Source organism: Dysidea avara, chromosome 5 (genome assembly GCF_963678975.1).
Source record: "Dysidea avara chromosome 5, odDysAvar1.4, whole genome shotgun sequence".
Classification (NCBI taxonomy): domain Eukaryota; kingdom Metazoa; phylum Porifera; class Demospongiae; order Dictyoceratida; family Dysideidae; genus Dysidea; species Dysidea avara.
Genome location: NC_089276.1, coordinates 32591704 through 32610009, shown reverse-complemented (window position 1 = coordinate 32610009; position 18306 = coordinate 32591704). Strand labels below are relative to the sequence as shown.

The window sequence follows — 18306 nt, the reverse complement described above, 5'->3', positions numbered from 1 at the left end:
TTTTTCATTTGTACAGTAATAACCATAATTATTCTGTCAGTCATCAACTCCCAACACAATCTACACAGAACCACATGTTCTCTTTGACAGCATCCAACTGTTCAGGTTCCCACATAACTTAGCAAGCAAGTATATACCCAAATATAATAGCTAATTAATATTTCATTTTATTAATCAAATTGATAGCATAATAAAAATGCAGTACAAATGCTGCATCACATTACATGATAATCACATGACAACTAAGTGGGTGTTGCTGGTAGTGTGCAGCACTAGCTAACTATGGTAGCAGGTTTTCAGTTTTATAAAAATTATGAAGACGGACTGTGAGAGAAGGTATATATATAATATAGATAATGTGCAACGAACGGTATTTGTAAAAAGTTGATCACTGTATGTTCGTAGGTTTCATTAACGGTTCCGGTCTAGTCCCATTCTTCGTCGTTTTCTGCTACGGCTGTGGAACTGCCGAATGACATACTACCAAATCCTCTTTCCAAATCTCCGCCACTGTCGCCAAATCCGCCATCATGACTACCTCGGCCACCACCGCGACCACCTCTGCCACGACCTCCACGGAATTGTTGCTATACAAAAAGGAAAATAAAACTGAGAAATTTATTCATCAGATGACTTACCCTAGTATCCCTGGAAGCAAAACTGCCACCTTGTGGCCCGTAGTTGGAGCCAACTGCTCCTGAGGCCACTTCTTCTAGCCAGTCAGGTACATCTTGTGTTGCCTATTTAGGGAACCACACACTATAAAACCATTTGTGTGCATACAAACATCACACTCACATCTGACAATATCTTCACTAAACTCCTAGCCAATGATGAGTCCTTGTCCACTTGGAAGAAGGCTGTTGCCTTTCCTTTGTTTCCTAATCGACCAGTACGTCCAATCCGGTGCACATACTCATCGATGCTACTGGGGAGGTCATAGTTGATGACATGTTTCACATTAGGAATGTCCAGTCCTCTGGCTGCCACTGCTGTGGCTACTAAGACAGGATTACGACCACTACGGAAATCTCTTAATGCCTCCTCTCTTTCTCTTTGTAGACGATCACTGAAAAGAGAAATGTATCACTATTGTGTACAACACGTAGACATACACCTGATATACAGCATGTTAGTATAGAACATGCATACCTGCGGTTTGTAAATACCATCAGACACAACACTTACCCATGGATACTGGTGGTAGGGAAGCCTTCTTGGGAGAGATATGATGCAAGGAAATCGGCACTCCGCTTGGTCTCAACAAACACTAGTATCCTGTCACTACCTACAAAGAGACATACATACTCAACCACAAAACAAATGAAAATAATAATAGTGGAATCTCTCTGCATATTCCTGTTGCAAGTCTAGAGAATTGAACATCAAACTTGACTTTCAATTCAGTCACTTCTTACACTTGACATACAATTAATAGACAAACAATCTTCAGTTATGCTCTCACAAGTTTTTCCATACTTACTTGACTGGTTGAGGATCTCACACAGCTTCTCCCTCTTATCGTACTCTTGAAGTTGCATGACATGTTGCTCAATGTCACTGGTGGTGCTGCCAACACGTCCAACCGTCAAGAACACATAGTCATTGAGGTATTCTGATGCTATTTGTTGGACCTCTTCTGGGAAAGTGGCTGAGAACATAAGAGTCTGTCTGTTCTCCTTTGATGGCATTGTGTAGTTGGTGACAACCTTTTTGATCTCTGGACCGAAACCCATGTCCAACATGCGATCGGCTTCATCCAAAATAAAGTACTTTAGATTATCAAGTATCACCTGTCATAAACAATAATGAAATTACATTCCATACAACACAGAGTAATTAGAAATACTACATAAATACAGTATTACTAACACCTAAATATTGTGCTTCATGCAATAACCAATCCTAAAGTTATATACCACACCATAAAATTCCATGAAATACAACTTAATTACAGAAAATTAAAGGCACGTACCTTCTTTCTATTCAAGAAGTCCACTAATCTCCCAGGAGTAGCCACTAAAATGTGACATCCTCTCTCTAACACTGATAGCTGGTAGCCGACACTGGTGCCACCGTAAACCACGACACATTTGATGATTGTGTCACGGGCAAATTTTCTTGCTTCGCCATAAATCTGCAACACCAGTTCCCTGGTTGGTCCAATCACAAGAGCAGTTGGTGCCTGCACTTCATTCTGCTCTCCTCCTTGAACCCCATCCCGTACCATTGCTGTTAATACTGGTAGCAGGAACGCTGCCTGTAGGGGGGATAATAATTGTGAACATTTGTTTGGAATTCACAGATATAAGGATGTTCAAAAATGACAACACCTCGACACTTAGTTAACGTCCCTAAAGAATTCCTTAGTACAGTAGACCGACTGATGTGTCAACAGATTACATGGGATATAGGATAATGTTTGACATAATATTTTTTGTGTGGACAAAGTTACTGTACCACAAAAAAGAAAATTTCATAAGCAAAAAACCTAGTTTAGGTTTTTGCTAGCACCAGTAGAATCTTTTAGTATCACAAGGAATTAGCAAAATTACACATTTTTACAATTACTGTAATTAAATTACAACTACACAACTAAAACAGTGAACAGAGCAGAACTTCCCAAGTCCCAGGACTAAGAGTATTTCATTAGGAGAAAGTTAGAATATCTCAATTGAGTATGAAATTATGTGTATCTTTGCTAATAAAAGCTTAATGGTAAGCAAGCAAAATATCAAAATCAATGACCACCTTGGCTATCATACATCTGTATGTGTGTTTAGCTGTGACATGTACTATAATCAACTTGTTGTCTCTATGAATGGAACCACACTGGTATTGTGTACAACCAGTATTGACACCAACACAAAGCAACAATATGTAACCATGTTCTACTGCATAGTAACCAACTTGTTAAAGTATTTCACACAAATATCAAAACACCAATAACACAATGTGTGTAAACATACACAAACATTTTCCAAAATGGACAAAATTTTCTTAGGGTTAGAAATGTAGCTACATACAGTCTTGTTCCCATGTCTCGCATACAAACCATATTGCTTTGTCCACATGTACAAAACACAAACACGCTACACACAGATTACCGTTTTCCCAGAGCCAGTTTGGGCACAAGCCATTAGATCACGTCCACCCAACACAACTGGTATAGAGTTCTTTTGTACTGGAGTTGGCTTCTCATAGTGGCTCTTCTCCACATTAGAACGAAGGGTGTCAAAGAGACCAGCTTCTTCAAATGTATTGATGGCAGTAGGTGGATCCCTTCCAGTCAACTCAACAGGAATATCATCATATTTTGAAAAGTTGATTCCAGCAGCTAATGATGAGAACACTGTTTCTTCGTCTTCTGGTAAGTCTGGTGGGATGTACAATTCTCGTGGTGGCTTGGAATCTAATGGAGGATAGAACAACAACTGTGTATCACAATGTTGTACACAGTAAAGACAAAAATAATGTCGATACAAACTATTATCACAAGCTCAAAATAAACTGCAAACCAGTAGTACTTGTCAAGAGTCATAAAAAGTTCACTCAAGCATTGTGTATTATATGCAGCAGATATAAGGTCTTACCACTAAACTCTGACGGGTCAATATTACCATCATCATCACTGCGTGAACCACCTCGTCCACCACGGCCTCGTCCACGACCTCTTCCTCTTGAGTCTCCATCACCATCATCATCACCTCTGAAGCCTCCAAATCCACCTGATCGTCGACCACCAAATCCTCCTGATTGCTCTCCGTCTTCATCATTTGATGATTTAAAGCCGCCACCAAAACCACCACGTCTGCTGCCAAAGCCGCCACCACTTGATTCCTCTCCATCACCATTTGAAGAACCAAATCCTCCTCTTCTGCTGCCACCAAATCCTCCTCTGCCTCTACTGCTGCCAAATCCTCCAGAGTCTTCTCCATCATCATTAGAAGAACCAAAGCCTCCTCTTCTGCTTCCACCAAAACCTCCTCTGCCTCGACCTCTGCCAAAGCCTCCACTTGATTCTCCATCTTGGTTGTCATCATTTCCTGAGTTGAAGCCGCCTCTTCTGCCGCCAAAGCCACCTCCACGACCTCGGCCACCTCCAAAGCCACCAGATTCACCATCTTCATTATCATTTGAGGAGCCAAAGCCACCTCTTCTGTTTCCGCCAAGACCACCTCGGCCACGCCTGCTGCCAGAATCTTCGCCATCTTCTGCTGAATTAAACCCTCCTCTGCTCCCAAAGCCACCTCCTCTTCGGCCTCTGAATCCACCACTGTTAGAGTCATCTCCATTTTCATTAGATGATTTGAATCCACCACGTGAGTGGCCAAAACCTCCTCCACCAAAAGAATCATCATTGTCAGAATTGTTCCTACCACCAAAACCACCTCGGCCTCCACGACCTCTTCCCCGAGATGAGAATGAATCATCATCTCCATCTAAGCTGCGGAAACCGCCACGGCCACCACGTCCTCCTCTTCTGCCAAACCCATCGTCGCCATTAGACATTCCTCCGCGACTTCCAAATGCACCTCGACTGGTACCAAATCCTGCTCCAAATCCACTTTTACTAGATGATTCATCATTCCACTCATTGTCATCATTAGCATGGTCTGAAGTGTTACTCCATCTTGTGCCAAAACCAGTGGAGGGTTTTTTCTCTGTTAAAGACGTTGTTGAAGAGTCAAATACGTCATTTGATATTGAGACCACCTAAAAGAAACACAAAGTCAGATGTAAACACGCTTGTTTAGCGCGCAGAGTGAAGCACGTGGTTACGCGAACACGCACAAAAATCAACTCACAGCTGGCGCGCCGGTATCTTCGTCGTCCCAATCTTCGCTCATTTTGCCGCCTGTAATGTTTATGTACAAAATATTACAAATTGTACATGTATATTGGCTTCAGCAGCCGTTGCAAAATAGTACTGGCCAAAACTCACCTTACCAAATAGCAGGGGAGACAACTGTCCACAAGCAACACTTCACACACCCTAGAAGTCTCCGACTAGATATACACCAGCCTTTTTTCACACTCCAATCTTCTCTGGACACGTGGAGAAATGCGCGTATGCCCCGGAAAAGCGTCAGTAAATCTTCGCACTGTACGTGTACACTGTAAGTTTCTAATAATTTCGCACACAAATTATTTTTTTAGTTTTACATTTTCCAGTTGGTAAAAATGGTTCTTGAGATAGTTGTGTGTTATTTATCAATGTCTCCAGTGTGTGTGTCTATGTGTCAAGTTATTTTCTTGCTTTCTTGTAGGCACCATCCACCAGTGCATTTCTACGCTTTCTCTAAAAAAAAAAAAAAAACTAACAATGAAGCCATTTACAGGCAGGCAATTATACTCACCCCTGAAGAGTGTCCACTTGCCACAAGGTCACTGAGGGCAGACTACAAAAGAAGTGAGAAGAAGACATATTGTAGTACAATATCTAGCACCAGTACATGGAATGTCAAGTAAAACATTCAAAGTAATTACAATTCTTTGTTGTTAGTTGGAGATATGAAGGTCATTTACCTTTTTAGAGTGATGTGGTGTGATGTCTGTAAGAGCAATAAACACCAGGATAACAAATGTACCATGATACACATATGTTACACTATATTGACATATGCAAAGCAAAGTCACACAGCTATCTATTGCTGCCCAGCAAATCAGCACCGGGATGCATGTATACCACTCGGGCACAAATAGTCTGTGCAGGAAAATCCTCCTGGGGCAGGACTAGTAGCCCACAGGATTAAGTAACAGCCAACTTGAAGGTCAACAATAACCCAACACCACCTAGGACAGTTGGGTATTTGTTTCCCCAGGTCTTACAGTATACAGATGGGTGAACTAAAGCAATGTCAGTAGTCTTCCTGCTGCTCAAAGGAAACAACAACCAACATCATGGGACATCAAACCTGGAACCTTGCTCTAACCTCTTGGCTATGTTGCCTCACATATTCACACACGCACTATACATTTGTGTATGCACAACACAAACGTACCTCTTGGCAGTTTTTCAGCAGATACCGATTCCAGCCGATGCCTTTACACAGAACCAATCACACAATTATAACATTTGTACAGATTACCCAACACTTCAACCTTGTGGTCCCACATATGGTTAGTTCCTACCCTATGAAAACTTTATCACAAGCATCAATCAAAATAGCCTGTATGGCTGCCACAAGGACCTAGTGGAATTAGTTAATGTTATTCATAGCACACCAGCTGATATTATCAAGTTGGTTAAACATTATTCATGACTCAACAAGCATAAGCAAGATTTGAATCAGTCAACCAAAATAGGCTATGAATACAGGAAGTGTGTGTACAGTGGTATGTTACAACAACAGAAAACCTGTACATTTGTGCTGTAAAAAATGTTTGTATTCAGCACTGCTAGGGATATACTATAGGGCTGAGTTAGAGTGTCACTTATTGTCAAGGTGTCCTGATATTCCAGGTCAGATTAAGGCATACAGCATCTGGAGTTCTCATTTTTTGAGTGATTCACTTTAAACAGCTAAGTCCCACTCCATGTAAAATGTTTCTCTCCAAGTTCAATGGCTTGACATACAAAATCACATTAAAAGGGGCATCAACTAAATTATTTAGGAGTGGCTATAAAGAGGCAACTTTTCCACACAGGAAACTAGCCTATATACTTACTTGAGAGACTGTACTTCAAACTCCCAGGAGTCTCGAGTGGCCTTGAGGTCAAGTAGTAGCAATATCTCTGTACGTAGTTCATTGTAATCCAGCGTGATCTGCTCAGTGGGCATTGGATGGAGTGCTGTATTAGACAACAAGAGGTGAGTCAATACACAAACATAAACACACAAAGTTACATACAGACATGAAGATCTTCCAAGCACTGTTCAATGATTTTAGCCTTCTTCTGTCCAATGGAGGGAGGCATCTTCACTTTACTACTACGTAGTGATACACCACTTGACTTGTCATAGGAACGGAACACCACAGCTGAGTCTCCACCACTACCACCACCACCACCACCACCACCTCCAGACTGAAAAAACAATGCACATCACATATAAGTTTTGGGACTCAAGTCTCAACAACACTTAAAATGTCCTACACAGAAATAGCATTAGCATTGAGATATGGGCAACCCCTCTTTTTGATTGTAGGTTGATCTACATACACTAACATAAATGGAACTAGCATATGGACCAGTGTAATATTGTCAAGGTGTTAACAAGTAGTTTAGTATTGCTTACTCCTTTCTGTGGTGTTGTAGTTCTAGTCTTCTTGTTAGAAGAGCTAGCTCCTCTCTTTGTCATCTTCTGACCAGTCTCAGTACTCTGCTCTGCTGCTGTTATCAGCTTTTGTAGGTCCTGTTGTTTCTTCTCTCTCTCCTTCTTCCTCAACTCAATTTTCTTCAACTCTGCGATCAGAATCTCTTCCTGTTCCACCTACAGGATCACATGATGTACCCCATCAATCACAAGATCCATCATGGATCACATGATGCGCTCACCTGCTCATGTGATCTGTTATACAACCTTTCCAGTTGTAGTTTCCTCTTGCGTTCATGTTCTGCATCATAAGCTACCAGCTCTGGGGTAGCCCCACCCATCTCTCTTGCAGTCCTGATCTGCACAAATCACACAACTTTACTTAACAATTGTACTGTGGTCAAAATAACAAATGAAAGCCAAATATTAAAAACCTGCAGAAAATTTTTGTAGGACATCAATTTGTCTACCATGGTAGACAAATTATAAGCTGAATCAGTTGGAAAATGTGCCAATGGTCTACTGTTGTTTCTAGTACTGCATAAATCTGTTACCTTGTTAAGTCTATTGCAGACACTGTAGTAATGTTCCTTCAGATCTTCAATACTTCTCCTCTACAATGTGATTTTGATTCCACATTGACCGGTCAACACAACAGGGATACATACCTTGTGTTTGTCATGGTCAAACCGATCATGAATGACCGTGAAGCGAAGATCAAATTGCCTACATGGTACATCACAAACCAGTACACATACAGGGTGACAAGTACACACACTCATACACATGAATACATAATTCACAATGTAGGTATGGGAACAGGTTTAGACTAACTCACCTACACAGATCAAACAAGTGGTCAGTAGCTTCTTTAGTCCATTGGTCTTCACTGAGATGTTTCTGGAGTGGAAAGATCCTTTCATCATGTACACATGCAAGTATGTAATACTTTATTTATGAGCACAAACAGAGAATACGTACCATCATGTGCTGTACGTGATCAAAAGGAGTGCATGTGATCCACATCTTTGTAGTTAGTTATTGTAATAGACTTTTGATCACATGATCAAAAGTACAGCAAGAGGAGTGCATGTGATCCACATCTTTGTAGTTAGTTATTGTATTAGACTTTGACTGGGAGCTGATCTCAGACTTGACAACTTGGAAATACTTGACAACTTGGAAATATTTTTAGGAGCCATGACAATGGAGCATCGTCATTTTTATTGCAATGAATGCTGGTGATCCCTACAGCACCTGAAGTGTTGGACAGAGTAGACTCTATTCTATGACCTATGTGAGCGGTGGGAGCACTTTGACTGTATAAGGGTAAGTGATATGTCCAGTCAGCAGCGTTATAACGCATTAACAGAGTCAAAGTGCAATTCAATTGTGCTCATGTGGTAGGTGCAAGGGTACCCTAGCACATATACCATTTCAATAACGTCCAAGAGTGTTAGTGAACATGTGGAACACAAACTGTTTCAACTATCACAGTAGCAATCAATGGTGGAGGTACAGTAATATTAATATATTAATTGCAAATTTTTGAAACCTTTACAAGATACGATCACGGCTGCCAACTTGCCGGAATTCAAGATCTGCTCTAAATGTATCTTACTCAGTCAGAAAAGAGATCTTGAGAAAAGACATCAACAGAGTGATGAACCGACTCAGAGAAGCTGGATTCGACCAGATAAGTGTACAACCAAGATTCAATACTTGGTCCACACTTTAACTCCAGAGGGGGTTAAGCCAAAGTAACCGCAAGAGTTTCTAAGGCCACAGACAGTGAAGCTGATGAAGAGTTTCCTTAGGCTTGCCGACTTCTACAGGAGGCACATATCCAGGATGGCTGAGATCCCTAGACCATTGACCAACTTGACCAGGAAGGATCTTAATGAGATGTGGACCCAAGAGTGTTAGGAAGCTTTTTATGAAATCAAGAGGAGACTATAGTGACTGCACCATTATTGCATCCCTTCAGACTTAGACAAGGAGTTCTACTTGTGGACTGCTGTCTGTGTTAGGGGCATACTTCAACAGGAGCAGAGGAACGAGCAGTCACTCAATAGTGTACACCAGTAGAGCCAACCAACAGTGCTGAACAGCTACAGAACTTGAAGTGGCAGCTCTGGTTTCCGCTCTTGAACACTTTCAGGTGTATTTACTTGGGAATAGAGTAACCTTATACTGATCACCACCAAGCACATTGGTTTAAGCTTACATTCCATATTTGAAGGGTGCAATATGATATTTGAGATCATCACCCTATTTTACCTAACCTTATGTTGGAACACTAGGCAGGAACTGGTAACCAAACAGCTGATGCTCTGTCATGGTCACCTGTTTCACAAGACCAAGTGTTGCTGGAAGACAGTGGAACAACTAAGGGTAAGGTTCAGAGAGATGATCCTGAGTTACTATTACTGACCGAGTACCTTCAGACAGGTACTACCTGAAGATCAAGTAGCAGCCAAGAGGGTACAATAGCTGCACACAAGCAGTGAAGAGGTACCATCTTGTCGATGGAATAGGACTCTCTAGTACCTGGAAGACAATGAGTAGTAATGCTAATTCAGTTTAGGAAGAAATTGTTTTTAGAGAACTACAATGCTGTGTTTGATGATCATTTTGCACTGAAGAAGTTGATTCAGCAAGTCAGTCAGTATTGTTATTCGCAAGGAATGAAGACTGATGTATGACAGTCCTGCGCAACATGTTTGTCCACTCAGGGATATGGGTGAAGATCTAAGCCACTGCTATAGTGTATATTGAGGTTGGGTAGCCATTCGAGTGCATTGGTATGGACATCAAGGAATTTGACGTGAATACTACGGACAACAGATATGCACTCGTATTCAGGACTATTTAAGTGGCCTGAAGTGTATTCAATACCAAATTATCAAGCAAGTAAAGCTGCAGATTGTTTAGCTGACCTGATATGAAGACATGGAGTGCTTTGATGCAATATATATGATCAGAGCTCTTATATTGCTAGAATTTTTGGACTGGAACAATTGCCAACTTCTGGTGGTCATCCACATACAGATAGGCGTGAGATAGCCTGGTGGAGAGACAATGCAATATATATGATCAGAGCTCTTGTATTGCTAGAATTTTTGGACTGGAACAATTTCCAACTTCTGGTGGTCATCCACATACAGATAGACGCGAGATAGCCTGGTGGAGAGACTAAATCAGACTGTGTAAGCCATGTTGACAATAAGAAGTGACTGGGACATGAAGCTGGGTCCAGTGTTCCACAGCCTTCTATCCATAATGTAAGGGCGTGAAGCCATAATACCATCTACACTAGATTTTTACGTACCAAAGTCACTGGCAGTATCAGTGGAATCAGTATACGGCAGAGAACCGCTTCAAGAACTCAAGAAGGTGAGAGAGCTAGTGAGGCAGAACAGTAAGAGAGTACATGTCAAGGAGCCAAAGTTCGGGTGGTGATCTGGTTATGTTGACGGTTGATCCAAAGTTCAAGTTAGATCTTGCCTTTCATGGTCCATACAGAGTGCACCAAGTTACTTCAACACGTGCTTGCATTCAGCCAGTCAACCAGCCAGATAAGGAAATATTTTGCATCCCGGCAAAGGTTGTTGCATTGTGAAGGAGCTTACTTGACGAAGTGCAGGTGTGGCTTGGTCATGGATTAACTAGGAAGCACTGCCAAGTTAGGGCAAGGGGAGCAACACAGTCAACTGAAGCTACCAAAAGAGTTAGTTCTGAGATGGAACAGTAGATGATCGTGAGATTGTGATGACACGCGCTTGAGTTAGCAGGGGAGGTTGTAAAGCATGTGTGGAGTACTGTACTGTACTATTTTAACTTGCAGCACACATACAAAACAGAAACAATCTATCTTACTTACATTGTATTCTTCAGCAGTGTAGGATGGTATTTCTATTGACTAAAGATTCAATAGGAATGAACATGTATACCAGGTTCAGTGACTACCTACCTTGTTGAAACGACTGTAAGGATACTCCTTGCCTTCATCTGTAGCCCTTCGCCAGTGGTACAGCATTGCTCCATCCTGTGATAAAATACTTCTAAACAATATCCTCCCCAGACACGTATTCCAGAACACACTTTTCTAGCAGGATTGGTAAATCCCATCCACTTCCAAGCTCTCACTCTGTTCTGACCAAGACGTGCTCGTGGTTGTCGATACCCACTGCCAGTATCCGTGGGAACAATACTGGATGAGTTACTACTGCAATACAATATCACAATGATAGTGCTACCATGTGTAGTGAGTTACCCGCGAGAAGAGTCACTGTATAGGAGAGCAAATACTTCTCTGTGCATTCCTTGTGGTCGCTTCATAGAGGGGTCTGTCCTTCTGGACTTCTTAGGGTCAGGAGCCATTAGTGACTCTTTAGTAAGCGCCGTCCCTCCACGTTCCACATCCAAGATGTCTCTAACGTCTTCGTTCATTGTTGTATGGCTGTGAAATAAAGTAGTGAGTTTTGCATAGTGCAAGCTGTATCTTTAGCGCGCAAATATTGTGGTGTATGGTTTACTTGACGGCGTACATAAACATGTCAACTGCACACAATTTAAATTATCTACTGTAATTATTCCAGTTACAGCGAGACTTACAGAAAAAAACTGATCCTTCTCGGTGAGCTTTAGATGGAAAATATTTCAAGTTATTTCAAAAATAATTATAGAAATAAAAACGGAATTTCTAAATCTATTATAGAACACAACACCCATTGTAAAAGTTCAACCTAAACGTTACTGGTCCATTGTAAAAAGATTTCTTTATCATCTTCACTATCAAAATGTGGTATAAATCCTACATTCTTCACTTCTGCAAACCCTTCACCAACATCTGGCTTCTCAAGATACTTCTCATAAGTACGATAGGCTACTTCAGGTATCCTACGGACTTTCCCCTTTGTCTGGTTTTGGCGGACATAATTCAAATGGTGGGACAGTTCAGTGGGAATATCAATGTAAATACACCTTACTGGAACTTTATTTTTCATAGCCAAATTGATGTAAGGTTTACGAACATCCTTTTTTGGATTAGTATTATCAACGACGACACTTTTGCCTTCCTTAAAAGCAGATGTAGCCATCTTAAGACATTTCTCTTGGGTGCCAACTGTGTCTCTGTTGACCTGCACATAGCCGTGAGGAGTGAAGTAGTGTTTGGTAATGAAGGATTTACCTGATGCTGGACGTCCAACCATCACCACCATCTCTTGAGCCTAGAGGGGAAATGAAACCAGTGTTCAATTATGGAAAACTAATCTACTTGTATAACATTAACACAGTCTACTAAGTGTCCTGATTTAATATTAGCTAAGCCCTCATTTTTACATGTAAGTGTCCACAAAGACAGCTAGGTTCCACTCTACTCACCAGAATTAAATTAACAAGCAACTGGTTAACTTACATCAGAGTGTAGTCTTTCTGGAGGCTTTTCATCCTTTATTTTCTCATAGAACTCTTTAGGGTTTAGGGTCAACCACTCAAAATTTGCATATGGTTCGTCTCCCATGAAAAACTCTTCTGGGGTAGAAAATTTCACTCCAAGATTCACAGCAAATTTTCTATCACCACATGAGAAATCCTTGGATGTGTTTGGCTTCCAGTTTTTTGGCCTTCCAGCAGCATCACCAACATAGAGAGACTTAGATGGATCAATTTTCACTCCACCATTACATTTCTCTTCCATGTACTTCCACATTGCAGTGCTCGGCTTGCGGAAGTGGTCTGCCCCAGTACTAGCAAAAACCTGTATTGGTACTCCAGCAGCATCAATGATATTCCCTATCTTCTTACAAAATGTGTCAACGTCAGTATGGCCCTTCTCAATGCCGCCCTGGTTGGTGAAAAACACTATTTTAGTTCCTGCATCGTGTAGTTCCTTCAGCTTGGGCGCAACTTTGTCATTCAGAAACAGCCAGTCGTCAGCGCCTTGGCCAAATTTCTTTCCACTCTTAGTTCTAATAATGGTCCAGTCTATATCAAATCCTGCCACTGATTCTGAGTGTACTGCGTCCGGTCCATCGAGAAATAGCAATGGCTGTACTCCCTTGGATGTCGCCTCCCCGGCTTGATCCCATGTAAGTTTAAACTTGGTTGGAGGAACAGATTCTTCTGCTTTCGCTCTTTTAGCTTCGCTTTCTGCAGCTCGCACGCTCTTCCTTTTGGGCGGCATTTCCCGGAAGTGTGATTTGTACTTACTACAGATTTAATGTAATTCAATATATTTGTCTAGGAATTCCCAAAGCTTATCCTGTGTATTTAATTACGAAATACAATGTCGTCTTTTGGATGGAAGCGTAAAGCTACCAAGTTAAATACCACTACAGTTAAAGCGTTCACCGAAGAGGAAGCAAATGATGAGGATGTTGTGGACGATGACGCCATGTTCGAGTGGATAGAGGCGGCTAAACGACGGAAACTCGTTTTGCTAGAAGATTGCCGGACTAAAAGCGAACGACTAATGCAAGAGGGAACATTTCTAGCAGAGAATGGAAGGTACAGAACCTAAATCCTGCACATTGTGTTGTCCGAGGTGTTGTCGGTTTTAACACATATACTAGTATTTAAACCCACAATCACACTTTTAGAGTGAATTTTGCTCAATTCAAGGGGTTTGCACCAAGAAGCGGTGTGTGCAATTGCATCGCATCCTTTCACTCTACATAAAATGCACCTATCAATGTAATGCCCGACTACCACTGACGAAACTTGATTACTTCTTTCTCATCCACAAAAATTTGGATTTCCATGGTGGGAGGTCATTTTCATTATTAAAGAAAATACTCCAAATCTGTTGCTATAAAGGTTAGCTAAAACCTTTTAAAGAGCTAGTACATACGTTTTACCACCGTTTCTAAGGTGCAAGTGGCATTTGCTGTGTCGTAAAATGATAACCAGCCTTCTTAGCATCAAAATACATCTGTTAACAGCAATAATGAAATTAGAGGCGGTGGGGTAAAAGGGATGCGGCTGAGAAACAATCAATCAAGTTTGTTTAGCCAGTTATAATGTTGTATAGAGTCAACTTATACTTTGCTACAGTAACTATTGCAAATTGTGGTGACATTGTGCACAAGTTCAATAAGTAATAGCTAAGACGTACAGGTACGTATTTATACAATTGCTTTACATGTATTTTCTGCACGGTCACTAGATGGCTAATATGGTTCATGTACTTTAAAACACTTTTACCTTATATGTAACACTGCAATAAAGGTTAATGCTTGGTTCTCAATGCACTGATTATAATTGTCACATTGTAGAATTTTTGAGAATAAAGTTGTCCTGCATGTAAGGCAGGTACCAACTGTAGGGAAGACTCACCGAAATAGTAATAGTAGTAGAGGCTTTACAGTGCAGCATGAATTACAAAAGGTAATAGACTAGCTACTTATGTTGCACTGAAGCAACATGTGCTAGCAGCTAAATGAAAGAAAAATAATTACATTAGTTATAAGGAAATGATAAGCGCATGAGTTATTTGGTTTAAAGTGTTTTGTAAAATGATCCCAAAGGTGTTTGTAGATTAATGACTTGATTGTAAATCAATGTTGATAGGGTAAGATGACAATAGGGAGTCAATTGAAATAGAAGTTGCGAATTTTGCTATTCAGAGAATAATTATGAAGCAATTTGTGAGCAGTAGTTGATCTTGTCCTATTATTACATAATGTAAAATGTTGAAGTGATCACTTAGTTGCTTTAAAGATTTCACAAAGAAGAGTATACAGAAGAAGCTCAGTTATCCGACCCTCATTTATCCGTACCCTCCTTTATCCAAAATTGGAAATGACTGCATGTTGTATTAGACTATTTTATGTACAGTTGTATGTTCTATTAGAGCATTTCAACAGAGCTCTGTAGATAAATGTATGGGCTTCAGTTATCAAAACAATCTGAACACTTTATCATTGCCTGAGATACATTGGGGTTTGTATAACCGAAGGTACACTGTTTCATAATCAAGAGTATGCATCAACGAAAGGAATTTTAGTGTAAAAAGGTGAACGTATTTTATAATCAGAAGGGTAATCAAAAGTGTGGAGCTGCATTCCTGTCAGACAAACAACTTTGGTGTATTACAACCTGGGTTCAATTCCTGGCAATGTAAGTCACAACTTTTTTTGGTGCACTTTTCTATGCATCTAGTTTATGTACAATAATTTATCTCTTTAAACTTCAGTGCTAAGCATAAACTGGTTCAAATTCAGTTTTCTCTTTTTTGTTAACATTTTCTTTTCAGAGCCCTTTTGATATACATTTATTTCTGCTGCAGTTACTGTGCAGCTTTTTTAATACTCTCATTGTGCATCAATCTTTTTCAAACACACCAACATGTTTTGGTGTCTTTGCAAGGGTTAATAATACCTCTGGTTTCACTGTGTAGCTACTACCTTGCTTTACTGCTGAAGATAATAGGTAGTTGTAACATGAACATGAGAGCTTTACCTGATATACTATATGTATGCCTGACTGCCCGAGGGTGGAGGGCATGCATATATCATGCAAGCCCAAATGCCCTGTGTTACAACTAATATGTAACACTTTCCCATCTGTATCAGACTGATGATAGCCTGTACAGGGTGATCAATCACCCAAGCCAATACAAGTGCAGCCACTGGATGTATTATATATGTATACCTAAAATTTTTTATTGTGGGTTAGCAGTTAGTATGTTCTGGTTATGTTCGGTTACAATGAATGGACAAATCCTAATAAGATATCAGAGAATTTTGGTTGTACAAGTTTTATGTTTTAATCAGTGCTATTGAATCACTTAAGGAATACTGTAATTACGGAGTTCACTAAAGGCCTAGATAGGTAAGCTTGCTTGTCTTGTAAAGTGCTAACTCTGTGCAGAGTGGTAACGTTATTATGGGGGACATGTTCGTATTTGATAATGTACAGAAACGATTGGTGAATAAGTTATAGCACTAGTTCTCACCTTAGCCCAATGTTTTTCAACTCATAGGATAGTGAGGAATACAAAACGCTTTCCGTCTGAGTGGCTTTCATGACAAAATCCAAGTCATGCATACTTATTAATCGATCCCTACAATTGATATCGGCCTTAACATCTGTATAATCTCAGCCCAGATGTTGACCGGTCAACATTTTGTATGTAACTTTGCTAGCTCGGCTACATACAAAATGTAGCCTGGGCGGCTCCTTTGACCTGAGGTGTGAGAGTGGTACATGTGTAGGATATATGTAGAGCAGGAGTGTAGGTATCATTTAGTTGAGTAGGTTATATAACCTCACTTGAAATACTGTACATGTGATGTAAGAATAATGGCTGCACCCATAATACAATTGGAGGTAACTTCGTGACTGGGGTAACTTCATGAATTTTTACTTTGATGGGCTGTAACTCCTAAACCACTTGAAGAATGACTTAATGTTTGTGTTGAAGATACTCCTGGCTATGGTGATTACCTGTATCAAAGTGGTAGTTTCTAGCTACCGTATTTCCTTGAAAAATCACCACGGCTATTAATTTTTTGCCTTGTAGATACCTGCGGCATCTATATGAGGATGGCTACTAATCGAGGGCGGCGTTAATAGCTCTCAGGCCCTGCCATCTGCAGCATCTATCAACTACTTACAACAACACTGCTGACAAATACAGCTTGTGAGTTTGCTATCTCGAGTGCTCTTCTCTGCAAACTTGCTCTAGTAACACGAAGGTTTTTCTCTCTACTTCCTTCTACCATGCTGCCAACTCTTCTTCCATATCTAGTAAACCAGGCTTCCTCCCTCCTAATCCTCCCAGCCTTCTTTTCTTACTTGGAAGCTTCTCTAAATCATTCTTATTTTGCCGCCATTCTCGTACTCTACATTCATCAATACTATGTTTTTTTTCCCAGTTGCTCTATTGCCAAACTTTTCTACTTCTAATACTTTCAATTTAAATGCAGCATTGTATGATCTCCTTTTCTGTATGCTATAGTAATTACTAGCCACGTGCTGGGCTGTTAGTCTCACTCGCCCAGCCCATATCTTTATGGGTCAGGCGTGCGAGACTACTACATTGTATCACTTCAATTAAGTTTCGATTAGTAGCTGCGGCGTCTATTGGAGGGTGCGGCTACTATCATGTTCAACTCTTTGATATTACTGTATCAGCAGGAACTCAGGTGAACGCATACTGACTAATACTAGAACTGAACTGGCGTGAAAGCCAGAGTACTGTATTTCCTCGAAATCTCGCCACACCTCAAACTATAGCCGCCCTCGAATAGGCACCGCAAGCTGGATTAAGTTGAGCATGTGTTCACCCCCTTGTACTGGAACAAGTACGTTTTTATGTTGTAAACATGTTTGCTCGCCTGAACCTCCATACTAAATTTATGAGATATTTTAAAGCCTCATAACTCACTTGTTCTTTCCTGTATCAAAAGGGTAGATGGAAAAGGTGGATACAGTCGGACATGGACACAGACTCATACCTAACATTGTTTTTACATTGTTTTTACAGCAACATTTACTTCCAGACCCAGGTGTCAATCTTGTCATAGCGTTTATCCATTTATACAGCTGTAAGCACATGTACGAAGGATAGACTAACACTCTATAGACCATATAGTGCTGTACATGTGCTCTAGAAATCTAATTTAGTGTCACAGAGATTAAGCTGGCATGTCCCAACCTAATCTTGTAGGCCAGGTCCTTGAAACCCTCGACGCTTGGTATATGCGCCTGCTCCTTATACTAAAAGGCGTAAGATTGTGGATTTGGCCTGCTAAGCTAAGTTTCATGAGGCATACAAGCTAATCTCTACAATTATATAACTCTGTATTGGACTTTAGAGCATGTGCACAACACTATATCGCCTTTGGCATTCTGTGGAGTGCTGGTTTAGTCCTTCGCACGTTAGACCAGTATAAGAGATGTATGTCCCTACAAAAATAGTCCAAGTTGGCTGTTGTACAATGATAAAAATGTATATAGATGACAATGTAGCTATTACATTTACTAAGTGTCTACTGTTTGTATGTGTAGTTGTAACTAGTGAATAACTTGAGTTATT

The 18306-nt window shown here is 40.6% G+C and overlaps 4 protein-coding genes across 7 annotated transcripts in view; 1 reads left to right on the top strand and 3 right to left on the bottom strand.

The window, feature by feature from the left end:
- Positions 1 to 153: 153 nt before the first annotated feature.
- On the bottom strand, positions 154 to 5101 carry LOC136254934 (ATP-dependent RNA helicase DDX4-like). Of its 3 annotated transcripts, XR_010700837.1 has the most exons (11): positions 4946 to 5101; positions 4809 to 4858; positions 3594 to 4716; positions 3108 to 3412; positions 1976 to 2260; positions 1484 to 1793; positions 1189 to 1288; positions 799 to 1069; positions 639 to 740; positions 370 to 587; positions 154 to 324 (listed from the first exon to the last, which is right to left on the bottom strand). XR_010700837.1 is itself a non-coding variant. In XM_066047651.1 (10 exons), the coding sequence occupies exons 2-10, from the start codon at positions 4848 to 4850 to the stop codon at positions 426 to 428; spliced, it is 2700 nt and encodes an 899-aa protein (XP_065903723.1). In that variant the 5' UTR covers positions 4851 to 4858; positions 4946 to 5101; the 3' UTR covers positions 154 to 425. The 3 variants fall into 3 exon arrangements, 2 of the variants coding, with proteins under 2 accessions (XP_065903723.1, XP_065903724.1); XM_066047651.1 differs by having other exon boundaries at positions 154 to 587; XM_066047652.1 differs by having other exon boundaries at positions 154 to 587; positions 4951 to 5091.
- Positions 5102 to 5135: 34 nt separating this feature from the next.
- LOC136254935 (DNA methyltransferase 1-associated protein 1-like) lies at positions 5136 to 11957 on the bottom strand. Its single transcript, XM_066047653.1, has 16 exons — positions 11877 to 11957; positions 11536 to 11721; positions 11364 to 11487; positions 11233 to 11307; positions 11143 to 11181; positions 8098 to 8159; positions 7928 to 7985; positions 7814 to 7873; positions 7502 to 7618; positions 7242 to 7436; positions 6856 to 7030; positions 6673 to 6796; positions 6006 to 6046; positions 5530 to 5555; positions 5361 to 5402; positions 5136 to 5302 (listed from the first exon to the last, which is right to left on the bottom strand). The coding sequence occupies exons 2-16, from the start codon at positions 11709 to 11711 to the stop codon at positions 5249 to 5251; spliced, it is 1368 nt and encodes a 455-aa protein (XP_065903725.1). The 5' UTR covers positions 11712 to 11721; positions 11877 to 11957; the 3' UTR covers positions 5136 to 5248.
- Positions 11920 to 13470, bottom strand: LOC136254936 (uncharacterized protein F21D5.5-like). Its single transcript, XM_066047654.1, has 2 exons — positions 12682 to 13470; positions 11920 to 12493 (listed from the first exon to the last, which is right to left on the bottom strand). The coding sequence occupies exons 1-2, from the start codon at positions 13447 to 13449 to the stop codon at positions 12008 to 12010; spliced, it is 1254 nt and encodes a 417-aa protein (XP_065903726.1). The 5' UTR covers positions 13450 to 13470; the 3' UTR covers positions 11920 to 12007.
- A 50-nt stretch (positions 13471 to 13520) lies between these two features.
- Positions 13521 to 18306, top strand: part of LOC136255902 (tetratricopeptide repeat protein 33-like) — a 53477-nt gene continuing 48691 nt past the window's right edge. For both annotated transcript variants that reach the window (XM_066048801.1, XM_066048802.1), the window contains exon 1: positions 13521 to 13772. In XM_066048801.1, coding sequence (XP_065904873.1) covers positions 13552 to 13772 — 221 coding nt within the window. In that variant the 5' untranslated portion in view covers positions 13521 to 13551. The remainder of the gene's footprint in view (positions 13773 to 18306) is intronic.